The sequence below is a fragment of the Nerophis lumbriciformis genome, linkage group LG01 (genome assembly GCF_033978685.3).
Source record: "Nerophis lumbriciformis linkage group LG01, RoL_Nlum_v2.1, whole genome shotgun sequence".
In the NCBI taxonomy this organism is placed as follows: Eukaryota; Metazoa; Chordata; class Actinopteri; order Syngnathiformes; family Syngnathidae; genus Nerophis; species Nerophis lumbriciformis.
The window spans coordinates 3,180,870-3,195,168 of NC_084548.2; the positions used below are offsets into that span (position 1 = coordinate 3,180,870).

The window sequence follows — 14,299 nt, forward strand, 5'->3', positions numbered from 1 at the left end:
AAATTGCGCTCTAGCGTCCCGTAGGAAGGAAACACAGACACAACTGCTCCTAGGAAGAAAACTCAGACAAAACTGCCTGTAACTTCCAGTAGGAATGTCGTAGAGACATGAAACAACAACCTCTATGTAGGTCTGACTTAGACCTAGATTTCATACATTGACAGCCTTAGGTAAGAATCAACAGAAAGTTGGCAATTCCCCCTTCAAAACAAACGTTTAGTAAAAACCGTCACTTTTGCCTCTTTGAGCTGTAATTTGACCCCCTTAACATGCTTTAAAACTCACCAAACTGGACACACACATCAGGACTGGCAAAAATTGCGATCTAATAAAAAACCCAACCCCAAAACTCAAAATTGCGGTCTAGCGTCCCGTAGGAAGAAAACACAGACACAACTGCTCCTAGGAAGAAAACTCAGACAAAACTGCCTGTAACTTCCAGTAGGAATGTCTTAGAGACATGAAACAACAACCTCTATGTAGGTCTCACTTAGACCTACATTTCATTCATTGACCCCCAGCAAAAATCAGCAGGAAGTTTGCAATTCCCCCTTCAAAACAAAAGTTTTGTAAAAACCGGTCACCTTTATTCTAACATTATCTCCTCTGAGCGCGTTTGTCGTGTCAGCTTCAAACTAGCACAGGAGAGAGATTGAACCCTTCTGATTAAAAGTTGACCAAAGAGTTTTAATTACTGCTCTGGTTTGGATTTTATGTGCGTCAAAGTCGGTCCCGTCCTACGCTGCTTGCAGCTTTAATTTGTTTTTGCATTTTCAATTCAAAATGACATTTATGATGCATACACTATAAATATGCAGTATAAAAAACAATAATAATAAAAACTGCAGGGGTGCATGTGGTTGTCGACGTCCATTATATGACGTTAAATGATATTGCTTGTAGGACTCATAATTAATAATAATAATAATAATAGATTTTATTTGTAAAAAGCACTTTACATTGAGCAAACAACCTCAAAGTGCTACAGTGTATGAAAACATTTTTTTTTTAAAAAGAAGGGTTTTTGAGCCTTTTTTAAAAGCAACTACAGTCTGTGGTGCCCTGAGGTGGTCAGGGAGAGCGTTCCACAGACTGGGAGCGGACTCTTTTCTATATTCTTCTCTATATAAAAGCACACACACAAAAAATATAAAACAATCACGGTTTTTGTGGGAATTTTGACTTAATTTTTTTAATTTTCCTAATACAGAACGGAGTCGGTTGCTGAGAAAATGCTGACCAACTGGTTCACGTTCCTCTTGTATAAGTTCCTCAAGGTAAGACCAACGAGTTGTGTAAGACATGTTCTTATGTTATCGGTGGTGCTGTCAAACAATGATTTTCTTTTAAACACAAACAATCGTACTTTTGAAAATGAGTGATTCGCATAATAACATACTCGCCAACCCTCCCGGATTTTCCGGGAGACTCCCGAAATCCAGCGCCTCTCCCGAAAACCTCCCGGGACAAATTTTCTCCCGAAAATCTCCCGAAATTCAGGCGGACTCAGGTCCTCCACAATATAAAAAAACGTACCTGCCCAATCACGTTATAACTATAGAATGATGGAGGGCGAGTTCTTGGTTTCTTATGTGGGTTTATAGTTAGGCAGTTTCATTAACGTCCTCCTAGCGTGGCAACAACACACAACAACAGCAGTCACTTTTTTTGTATACCGTAAAGCAGTTCGTCAGCCGTAAACAGCAATGTTGTGACACTCTTAAACAGGACAATACTGCCATCTAGTGCATTTGATGAGAGCACTTTTGTGCGTGCCACACAGCAATGCATCATCAGAGAGGGTGTCCAGCATGGTTCGAAAAATAGTGACAGAGAATAGAACAAGGATGGACAATTCAACCCTTAACTCAACAATGAGTAGATGAGTGTTATGTGTGTGTATATGTGTAAATAAATGAACACTGAAATTCAAGTATTTATTTTATATATATATATATATATATATATATTTATATAATAATATATATATATATATATATATATACATATATAATAAAATATATATATATATATATATATAGCTAGATATCACTGAACGTCATGTATTTCTTATATATATATATATATATATATATATATATATATATATATATATATATATATATATATATATATGTCTTAATAAGGTTATCCAAAAAATAGTGCTCGATACCGTAGTAGAGCGCAATATATGTATGTGTGGGAAAAAAAAATCACAAGACTATTTCATCTCTACAGGCCTGTTTCATGAGGGGGGGTTCCCTCAATCATCAGGAGATTTTCTCCTGATGATTGAGGGAACCCCCCCTCATGAAACAGGCCTGTAGAGATGAAATAGTCTTGTGATTTTTTTTCCCACACATACATATATATATATATATATATATATATATATATATTACTCCTCCCCTTTTAGCCACGCCCCCAACCACGCCCCCGTCCCACCCCCACCCCTACCCCCCGAAATCGGAGGTCTCAAGGTTGGCAAGTATGCATAATAATCAATCACATTTTGACACAAATGCAACTTTATTGTGAGATCATTATCATTTTTTTTTTATGTTTAACTTGAATCTACATCATTTATTTGCGCAGAACTTACCTGGAGTCTAGTCAGGGTGTATTTGGAAGTGTAATTTGCCAGCAAGCACACATCAGTCCGAGTCTCACTCATCTTTGCATTGAACTCTTTAATGAGCGTATAACACTGCGCTTCTCGATTATTTTCTGTTACGCCACACCCCCAGGAAGAAGAAATTATATTACAATATTTAAGAATATTTCTATAGAATTCTTTTATTTAATAACTAAGTAGTTGTATGGTTTGTATTTTGTACTTTTACTGTAACAAACATGAACTGAACTGGATGCCATATCCATCCATCCATCCATCCATCCATCCATCTTCTTCCGCTTATTAGAGGTTGGGTCGCGGGGGCAGCAGCCTAAGCAGGGAAGCCCAGACTTCCCTCTCCCCAGCCACTTCGTCCAGCTCCTCCCGGGGGATCCCGAGGTGTTCCCAGGCCAGCCGGGAGACATAGTCTTCCCAACGTGTCCTGGGTCTTTCCCGCGGCCTCCTACCGGTCGGACGTGCCCTAAACACCTCCCTAGGGAGGCGTTCGGGTGGCAGATGCCCGAACCACCTCATCTGGCTCCTCTCCATGTGGAGGAGCAGCGGCTTTACTTTGAGCTCCCCCCGGATGACAGAGCTTCTCACCCTATCTCTCAGGGAGAGACCCGCCACCCGGCGGAGGAAACTCATTTCGGCCGCTTGTACCCGTGATCTTGTCCTTTGGGTCATAACCCAAAGCTCATGACCATAGGTGAGGATGGGAACGTAGATCGACCGGTAAATTGAGAGCTTTGCCTTCCGGCTCAACTCCTTCTTCACCACAACGGATCGATACAGCGTCCGCATTACTGAAGACGCCGCACCGATCCGCCTGTCGATCTCACGATCCACTCTTCCCTCACTCGTGAACAAGACTCAGAGGTACTTGAACTCCTCCACTTGGGGCAAGATCTCCTCCCCAACCCGGAGATGGCACTCCACCCTTTTCCGGGCGAGAACCATGGACTCGGACTTGGAGGTGCTGATTCTCATCCCAGTCGCTTCACACTCGGCTGCGAACCGATCCAGCGAGAGCTGAAGATCCTGGCCAGATGAAGCCATCAGGACCACATCATCTGCAAAAAGCAGACACCTAATCCTGCAGCCACCAAACCGGATCCCCTCAACGCCTTGACTGCGCCTAGAAATTCTGTCCATAAAAGTTATGAACAGAATCGGTGACAAAGGGCAGCCTTGGCAGAGTCCAACCCTCACTGGAAACGTGTCCGACTTACTGCCGGCAATGCGGACCAAGCTCTGGCACTGATCATACAGGGAGCGGACTGCCACAATCAGACAGTCCGATACCCCATACTCTCTGAGCACTCCCCACAGGACTTCCCAAAGGACACGGTCGAATGCCTTCTCCAAGTCCACAAAGCACATGTAGACTGGTTGGGCAAACTCCCATGCACCTTCAAGGACCCTGCCCAGATTATAGAGCTGGTCCACAGTTCCACGACCAGGACGAAAACCACACTGTTCCTCCTGAATCCGAGGTTCGACTATCCGGCGTAGCCTCCTCTCCAGTACACCTGAATAGACCTTACCGGGAAGGCTGAGGAGTGTGATCCCACGATAGTTAGAACACACCCTCCGGTTCCCCTTCTTAAAGAGAGGAACCACCACCCCGGTCTGCCAATCCAGAGGTACCGTCCCCGATGTCCACGCGATGCCATACTGTTAACTTATTAGCGAATTACCTGCTGGCAGTTTGCAGTTTTTTAATGATTCATCCTAAAGAATCATTAAAACTGTTCACACAAAAGCTAATCAACTCCGTGGTTTGCATTGTGTCCCCTGACTGTACCGGGAAATTAACCCAACCGTGACTTTAAAGACTTAATCGGTACGTGCTGCGCCATCTACGCTGTAACTGCATTCTGGTTGAAGAGCAAACACCTCCAGACGGACAAGAGCGGTCACACATTAAAGTAACACATGTGACTGTGACGTTATTCACGGCCATTACTGTTGTCTTTGTGACTAATGTCACACTAGGCAGCGTGAAATAGGAGGAGGACTGGTGCATCATGGGTAGGACCAGGTTGCACATAAACTTGGAGAAAAAGTCCTACTATTGAGGGTGATATGAGTTGAAATGTCATATTTCTTGAATCGTCAAAGGTCAACAAATGACTTCCCCATGAAGGTAGGGTTGGGCGATATATGGAATATACTCCATATATCGCGGGTTTGTCTCTGTGATGTATAGAAAATTACTATTTGGTGATATTGCTTTTAGCTGCGGGCATTACACTACATGCTCTTCTCACTCTTTCTTGTCTCTCCTTCTAGAGCTGGGCGATATGACCTTTTTTTAATATCTCGATAATTTTAGACCATGTCACGATACACCATATATACAGGTAAAAGCCAGTAAATTAGAATATTTTGAAAAACTTGATTTATTTCAGTAATTGCATTCAAAAGGTGTAACTTGTACATTATATTTATTCATTGCACACAGACTGATGCATTCAAATGTTTATTTCATTTAATTTTGATGATTTGAAGTGGCAACAAATGAAAATCCAAAATTCCGTGTGTCACAAAATTAGAATATTACTTAAGGCTAATACAAAAAAGGGATTTTTAGAAATGTTGGCCAACTGAAAAGTATGAAAATGAAAAATATGAGCATGTACAATACTCAATACTTGGTTGGAGCTCCTTTTGCCTCAATTACTGCGTTAATGCGGCGTGGCATGGAGTCGATGAGTTTCTGGCACTGCTCAGGTGTTATGAGAGCCCAGGTTGCTCTGATAGTGGCCTTCAACTCTTCTGCGTTTTTGGGTCTGGCATTCTGCATCTTCCTTTTCACAATACCCCACAGATTTTCTATGGGGCTAAGGTCAGGGGAGTTGGCGGGCCAATTTAGAACAGAAATACCATAGTCCATAAACCAGGCACGGGTAGATTTTGCGCTGTGTGCAGGCGTCAAGTCCTGTTGGAACTTGAAATCTCCATCTCCATAGAGCAGGTCAGCAGCAGGAAGCATGAAGTGCTCTAAAACTTGCTGGTAGACGGCTGCGTTGACCCTGGATCTCAGGAAACAGAGTAGACCGACACCAGCAGATGACATGGCACCCCAAACCATCACCCAACCATGCAAATTTTGCATTTCCTTTGGAAATCGAGGTCCCAGAGTCTGGAGGAAGACAGGAGAGGCACAGGATCCACGTTGCCTGAAGTCTAGTGTAAAGTTTCCACCATCAGTGATGGTTTGGGGTGCCATGTCATCTGCTGGTGTCGGTCCACTCTGTTTCCTGAGATCCAGGGTCAACGCAGCCGTCTACCAGCAAGTTTTAGAGCACTTCATGCTTCCTGCTGCTGACCTGCTCTATGGAGATGGAGATTTCAAGTTCTAACAGGACTTGGCGCCTGCACACAGCGCAAAATCTACCCGTGCCTGGTTTACAGACCATGGTATTTCTCTTCTAAATTGGCCCGCCAACTCCCCTGACCTTAGCCCCATAGAAAATCTGTGGGGTATTGTGAAAAGGAAGATGCAGAATGCCAGACCCAAAAACGCAGAAGAGTTGAAGGCCACTATCAGAGCAACCTGGGCTCTCATAACACCTGAGCAGTGCCAGAAACTCATCGACTCCATGCCACGCCGCATTAACGCAGTAATTGAGGCAAAAGGAGCTCCAACCAAGTATTGAGTATTGTACATGCTCATATTTTTCATTTTCATACTTTTCAGTTGGCCAACATTTCTAAAAATCCCTTTTTTGTATTAGCCTTAAGTAATATTCTAATTTTGTGACACACGGAATTTTGGATTTTCATTTGTTGCCACTTCAAATCATCAAAATTAAATGAAATAAACATTTGAATGCATCAGTCTGTGTGCAATGAATAAATATAATGTACAAGTTACACCTTTTGAATGCAATTACTGAAATAAATCAAGTTTTTCAAAATATTCTAATTTACTGGCTTTTACCTGTATGTGGATATTTTGCCTTAGCCTTGAATGAACACTTGATGCATATAATCACAGCAGTATGATGATTCTATGTGTCTACATTCAAACATTCTTCTTCATACTGCATTAAAGGGGAACATTATCACAATTTCAGAATGGTTAAAACCATTAAAAATCAGTTCCCAGTGGCTTATTATATTTTTCGAAGTTTTTTTCAAAATTTTACCCATCACGCAATATCCCTAAAAAAAAGCTTCAAAGTGCCTGATTTTAACCACCCGTCCATTTTCCTGTGACGTCACATAGTGAAGCCAACACAAACAAACATGGCGGAAAGAACAGCGAGCTATAGCGACATTAGCTCGGATTCAGACTCGGATTTCAGCGGCTTAAGCGATTCAACAGATTACGCATGTATTGAAACGGATGGTTGTAGTGTGGAGGCAGGTAGCGAAAACGAAATTGAAGAAGAAACGGAAGCTATTGAGCCTTATCGGTTTGAACCGTATGCAAGCGAAACCGACGAAAACGACACGACAGCCAGCGACACGGGAGAAAGCGAGGACGAATTCGGCGATCGCCTCCTAACCAACGATTGGTATGTGTTTGTTTGGCATTAAAGGAAACTAACAACTATGAACTAGGTTTACAGCATATGAAATACATTTGGCAACAACATGCACTTTGAGAGTGCAGGCAGCCCAATTGTCATCAATTAATATATTCTGTAGACATACCCTCATCCGCTATCTTTTCCTGAAAGCTGATCTGTCCAGTTTTGGAATTGATGTCAGCAGGCCAAGGAAGCTAGGGTCGATAGCTCGCTCGTCTGCGGGAACAAACTGCCGCCATTGCTTGCCGTGCCACCGAGGCCCTTTGTCCCTGAATTGCTCACACACTCCGGCAGATTCAATGGGGGTCTGGCGGCAGATTTCTTTGACTTTATCGTTGGAAATGCATCTGCTTTGAGTGTCGCAGGATATCCACACATTCTTGCCATCTCTGTCGTAGCATAGCTTTCGTCGGTAAAGTGTGCGGAACAAACGTCCAATTTCTTGCCACTTTGGCATCTTTGGGCCACTGGTGCAACTTGAATCCGTCCCTGTTCGTGTTGTTACACCCTCCGACAACACACCGACGAGGCATGATGTCTCCAAGGTACGGAAAACAGTCGAAAAAACGGAAAATAACAGAGCTGATTTGACTCGGTGTTTGAGAAAATGGCGGATTGCTTCCTGATGTGACGTCATCGCTATATTAGAAAGGCGTTTAATTCGCCAAAATTCACCCATTTAGAGTTCGGAAATCGGTTAAAAAAAGATATGGTCTTTTTTCTGCAACATCAAGGTATATATTGACGCTTACATAGGTCTGGTGATAATGTTCCCCTTTAATATATGCTACTTTTAAACTTTCATGCAGAGAGGGAAATCACAACTACCGTATTTTTCAGAGTATAAGTCGCACCGGAGTATAAGTCGCACCGGCCGAAAATGCATAATAAAGAAGGAAAAAAACATATATAAGTCGCATTGGAGTATAAGTCGCATTTTTTGGGGGAAATGTATTTGATAAAAGCCAACAGCAAGAATAGACATTTGAAAGGCAATTTAAAATAAATAAAGAATAAAGAATGTATGTTATATGAGGCATAAATAACCAACTGGTATGTTAACGTAACATATTATGGTAAGAGTCATTCAAATAACTATAACATATAGAACATGCTATACGTTTACCAAACAATCTGTCACTCCTAATCACTAAATCCCATGAAATCTTATACGTCTAGTCTCTTACGTGAATGAGATCAATATTATTATTTGATATTTTACGCTAATGTGTTCATCATTTCACACATAAGCCGCTCCTGAGTATAAGTCGCACCCCCGGCCAAACTATGAAAAAAACTGCAACTTATAGTCCGAAAAATACGGTAAGTCAATTTAAGCAAAAGTGTATTTATTAAACAGTTATTAAGCATTCATGTCATTTCCAAAACGGAAAGTGCAAGATTGTCAGAGACATTTTAAAACAAGCTATTAGTGCACTTTGATGTCACTAAGATGACAAATCAAAACAACACTAAATTAAAGTGCACTTTTTGTACAGAACGCCACTACAATAGTTGAAAACAAATAAAGTGCACTTTTGTGCATGATGTCACACAAGATATTTCAATAAAAATGAGCTGCATAATAGGAAATCAAATAGTGTATGTCCTTCGCTATGTGGTAGGTTCCTGCGGACGTTATCTCCTTCTGTTGTTGACTAGTTTTTTTATACGGTGTTGATGTGGAAATGGTTGCCTCTGCATTTTGTTGGTGTGGCACTGAACGGAGATGTTGACATGCGGAGTTTCAAACACTCTTCATTCTCTAGCGGGTGACTTTTCAAATGAACGCTTTTGCCCCACACTTGACATATTACGGTTGTCTGTTCAACATCTTCCCGCTTCAAGCCAAACCACCGCCCCCTGCTGTTTTTTCTTGGAAATGAATTCTTCCTTCATTTGTTACCAGATTCGCACCTTCTTTCTCTCGTATTACCACTCGCACCACAGCTAACGTTACCCATGCCGCTACCTCTCTGCTCCGCGAGGGCGTATACGTATTGATTGATTGATTGATTGATTGATTGAGACTTTTATAAGTAGGTTGCACAGTGAAGTACATATTCCGTACAATTGACCACTAAATGGTAACACCCCAATACGTTTTTCAACTTGTTTAAGTCGGGGTGATTCATGATACAGATATATACTATCATATACAGTATACTATCATCATAATACAGTCATCACACAAGATAATCATCAGGGTGTATACATTGAATTATTTACATTATTTACAATTCGGGGTGTGGGGGGCGGGGGGTTAGGTTTGGTTGTTATCATCAGTCATCAACAATTGAGAACAGAGAAATGGATATTGAAACAGTGTAGGTCTGACTTGGTAGGATATGTACAGCAAGTAGTGGACATAGAGAGAGAGAGAGATCAGAAGGCATAAGAAATACATTTGATTATTAACAATCCAGGGAGGGTGTTAGTTTAGGGTTGAAGTTGCCTGGAGGTGTACTTTTATTGCGGTTTTGAAGGAGGATAGAGATGCCCTTTCTTTTATACCTGTTGGGAGTGCATTCCACATTGATGTGGCATAGAAAGAGAATAAGTTAAGACCTTTGTTAGATCGGAATCTGGGTTTAACGTGGTTAGTGGAGCTCCCCCTGGTGTTGTGGTTAAGGAAGTAGTTTGACATGTACTTCGGTATCAGGGAGGTGTAGCGGATTTTATAGACCAGGCTCAGTGCAAGTTGTTTTACTCCGTCCTCCACGCTGAGCCAGCCCACTTTGGAGAAGTGGGTAGGAGTGAGGTGTGATCTGGGGTGGAGGTCTAGAAGTAATCTGACTAGCTTGTTCTGGGATGTTTGGAGTCTAGATTTGAGGGTTTTGGAGGTGCTAGGGTACCAGGAGGTGCATGCGTAATCGAAAAAGTGTTGAACGAGAGTTCCCGCTAGAATCTTCATGGTGCTTTTGTTGACCAGAGAGGAGATTCTATAGAGAAATCTTCTTCGTTGGTTCACCTTTTTGATTACCTTGGTTGCCATTTTATCACAGGAAAGATTAGCCTCTAGAATGGAGCCTAGGTAGGTGACCTCATCCTTCCTGGTGATTACAATGTCACCCACTTTTATAGTGAAGTCATTGACTTTCTTAAGGTTGATGTGGGACCCAAACAGGATGGATTCTGTTTTACCCAAGTGTATGGATACCGTATGTGACGTATGTAAGAAGGTGCGCTTGTTTTAAGTCTCTGTGAGAAGGAGAGACAAGAAAGAGTGATAAAAGCCAGTAGTGTAATGCCCGCAGCTAAAAACAACTATGTGAGAACGTACACTCCAATATCACCATATAGTCATTTTTTATATCGCACAGAGACAAACCCGCGATATATCGAGTATATCGATATATCGCCCAGCCCTATCTGCTTCTCACAGAGTTTGATTGATTGATTGAGACTTTTATTAGTAGGTTGCACAGTACAGTACATATTCCGTACAATTGACCACTAAATGGTAACACCCCAATAAGTTGGGGAGGAGATCTTACCCCAAGTGGAGGAGTTCAAGTACCTCGGAGTCTTGTTCACGAGTGAGGGAAGAGTGGATCGTGAGATCGACAGGCGGATCGGTGCGGCGTCTTCAGTAATGCGGACGCTGTATCGATCCGTTGTGGTGAAGAAGGAGCTGAGCCGGAAGGCAAAGCTCTCAATTTACCGGTCGATCTACGTTCCCATCCTCACCTATGGTCATGAGCTTTGGGTTATGACCGAAAGGACAAGATCACGGGTACAAGCGGCCGAAATGAGTTTCCTCCGCCGGGTGGCGGGCCTCTCCCTTAGAGATAGGGTGAGAAGCTCTGCCATCCGGGAGGAGCTCAAAGTAAAGCCGCTGCTCCTCCACATGGAGAGGAGCCAGATGAGGTGGTTCGGGCATCTGGTCAGGATGCCCTAAACACCTCCCTAGGGAGGTGTTTAGGGCACGTCCGACCGGTAGGAGGCCGCGGGGAAGACCCAGGACACGTTGGGAAGACTATGTCTCCCGGCTGGCCTGGGAACGCCTCGGGGTCCGACAGGAAGAGCTGGACGAAGTGGCTGGTGAGAGGGAAGTCTGGGCTTCCCTGCTTAGGCTGCTGCCCCCGCGACCCGACCTCGGATAAGCGGAAGAAGATGGATGGATGGATGGATGGATATACTATCATCATAATACAGTCATCACACAACATAATCATCAGAGTACATACATTGAATTATTTACATTATTTACAATATTTACAGAGACATAAAACAAGCGCACCTTCTTACATACGTCACATATCCAACGTCATACGCCCTCGCCGAGCAGAGAGGTAGCGGTATGGGTAAAGTTAGCTGTGATGCTAGCGGAGTGGTGTGAGTGGTAATACGAGAGAAAGAAGGTGCCAATCTGGTAAGAAATGAAGGAAGAATTAATTCCCAAGAAAAACAGCAGGGGGTCCATTGTCTGGCAGTGGTTTGGCTTCAAGCGGGAAGATGTTGAACAGACAACCGTAATATGTCAAGTATGCGACAAAGAGTAGCAGCTCTACTAATGTAGCATGATTTGAAAAGTCACCCGCCAGAGAATGAAGAGTGCTTGAAACTCCGCATCTCAACATCTCCGTTCGATGCCACACCAACAAAATACCCAAGCAACCATTTCCACATCCGCAGGAACCTACCACATAGTGAAAGACATACACTATTTGATTTCCTATTATGCAGCTCATTTTTATTTGACACTTATTGAAATATCTTGTGTGACATCATGCACAAAAGTGCACTTTATTTGTTTTTAAAGGGGAACATTATCACCAGACCTATGTAAGCGTCAATATATACCTTGATGTTGCAGAAAAAAAGACCATATATTTTTTTAGCCGATTTCCGAACTCTAAATGGGTGAATTTTGGCGAATTAAACGCCTTTCTATTATTCGCTCTCGGAATTATGACGTCACTATGACGGAATGAATTTCTCAAACACATTACAAACACCGAGTCAAATCAGCTCTGTTATTTGCCGTTTTTTCGACTGTTTTCCGTACCTTGGAGACATCATGCCTCGTCGGTGTGTTGTCGGAGGGTGTAACAACACGAACAGGGACGGATTCAAGTTGCACCAGTGGCCCAAAGATGCCAAAGTGGCAAGAAATTGGACGTTTGTTCCGCACACTTTACCGACGAAAGCTATGCTACGACAGAGATGGCAAGAATGTGTGGATATCCTGCGACACTCAAAGCAGATGCATTTCCAACCATAAAGTCAAAGAAATCTGCCACCAGACCCCCATTGAATCTGCCGGAGTGTGTGAGCAATTCAGGGACAAAGGACCTCGGTAGCACGGCAAGCAATGGCGGCAGTTTGTTCCCGCAGACGAGCGAGCTAAACCCCCTATCGACCCTAGCTTCCCTGGCCTGCTGACATCAACTCCAAAACTGGACAGATCAGCTTTCAGGAAAAGAGAGCGGATGAGGGTATGTCTACAGAATATATTAATTGATGAAAACTGGGCTGTCTGCACTCTCAAAGTGCATGTTGTTGCCAAATGTATTTCATATGCTGTAAACCTAGTTCATAGTTGTTAGTTTCCTTTAATGCCAAACAAACACATACCAATCGTTGGTTAGAAGGCGATCGCCGAATTTGTCCTTGCTTTCTCCCGTGTCGCTGGCTGTCGTGTCGTTTTCGTCGGTTTCGCTTGCATACGGTTCAAACCGATATGGCTCAATAGCTTCAAGTTTCTTCTTCAATTTGGTTTTCGCTACCTGCCTCCACATTACAACCATCCGTTTCAATACATGCGTAATCTGTTGAATCGCTTAAGCCGCTGAAATCCGAGTCTGAATCCGAGCTAATGTCGCTATAGCTTGCTGTTCTATCCGCCATGTTTGTTTGTGTTGGCTTCACTATGTGACGTCACAGGAAAATGGACGGGTGTATATAACGATGGTTAAAATCAGGCACTTTGAAGCTTTTTTTAGGGATATTGCGTGATGGGTAACATTTTGAAAAAAACTTCGAAAAATATAATAAGCCACTGGGAACTGATTTTTAATGGTTTTAACCATTCTGAAATTGTGATAATGTTCCCCTTTAACTATCGTAGTGGTATTCTGTACATAAAGTGCACTTTAATTTAGTGTTGTTTTGATATGTCATCTTAGTGACATGCACAAAAGTCATACTTGCCAACCCTCCCGGATTTTCCGGGAGACTCCCGAAATTCAGCGCCTCTCCCGAAAACCTCCCGGGACAAATTTTCTCCCGAAAATCACCCGAAATTCAGGCGGAGCTGGAGGCCACGCCCCCTCCGGCTCCATGCGGACCTGAGTCCGCTTTCCCACAATATAAAGAACGTCTACAGTAAAGCAGTCCGTCTGCCGTAAACAGCAATGTTGTGACACTCTTAAACAGGACAATACTGCCATCTAGTGCATTTGATGAAAGCACTTTTTGTGCGTGCCACACAGCAATGCATCATCAGAGAGGGTGTTCAGCATGGTTAGAAAAATAGTGACAGAGAATAGAACAAGGATGGACAATTCAACCCTTAACTCAACAATGAGTAGATGAGTGTTATGTGTGTGTATATGTGTAAATAAATGAACACTGAAATTCAAGTATTTCTTTTATTTTTATATATATATATATATATATATATATATATATATATATATATATATATATATATATATATATATATATATATATATATATATATATATGTATATATATATATATATATATATATATATATATATATATATATATATATATATATAGCTAGAATTCACTGAAAGTCAAGTATTTCTTATATATATATATATATATATATATATATATATATATATATATATATATATATATATATATATATATATATATATTAGAGATGCGCGGTTTGCGGGCACAACCGCGGAGTCCGCGGATTATCCGCGGATCGGGCGGATGAAATAAAAAAAAAAAAGATTTTTTCCGCGGGTCGGGCGGTTGAAATGAAAAAAAATTAGTTTTAAAATAGATTCAGGCGGGTGGCAGTTAAACCAATTCGGAAATATATATACATAGTTAAATGTTGTTACCCACATACGAAAAACGAGCAGGCACCTACTGCATATGCCACAACAGAAGAAAAAAAAAAAGAGATGGACACTTTTACGGAGCGGAGAAGGGA

The 14,299-nt window shown here is 42.1% G+C and overlaps 1 protein-coding gene across 2 annotated transcripts in view; it reads left to right on the forward strand.

Annotated features, from left to right (window-relative positions):
• The window catches only part of LOC133615286 (plexin-A1-like), an 811,576-nt gene that overhangs the window by 750,972 nt on the left and 46,305 nt on the right, over positions 1 to 14,299 (forward strand). For both annotated transcript variants that reach the window (XM_061973784.2, XM_061973792.2), the window contains exon 24: positions 1,211 to 1,277. In XM_061973784.2, the coding sequence (XP_061829768.2) occupies positions 1,211 to 1,277 (67 nt within the window). The remainder of the gene's footprint in view (positions 1 to 1,210; positions 1,278 to 14,299) is intronic.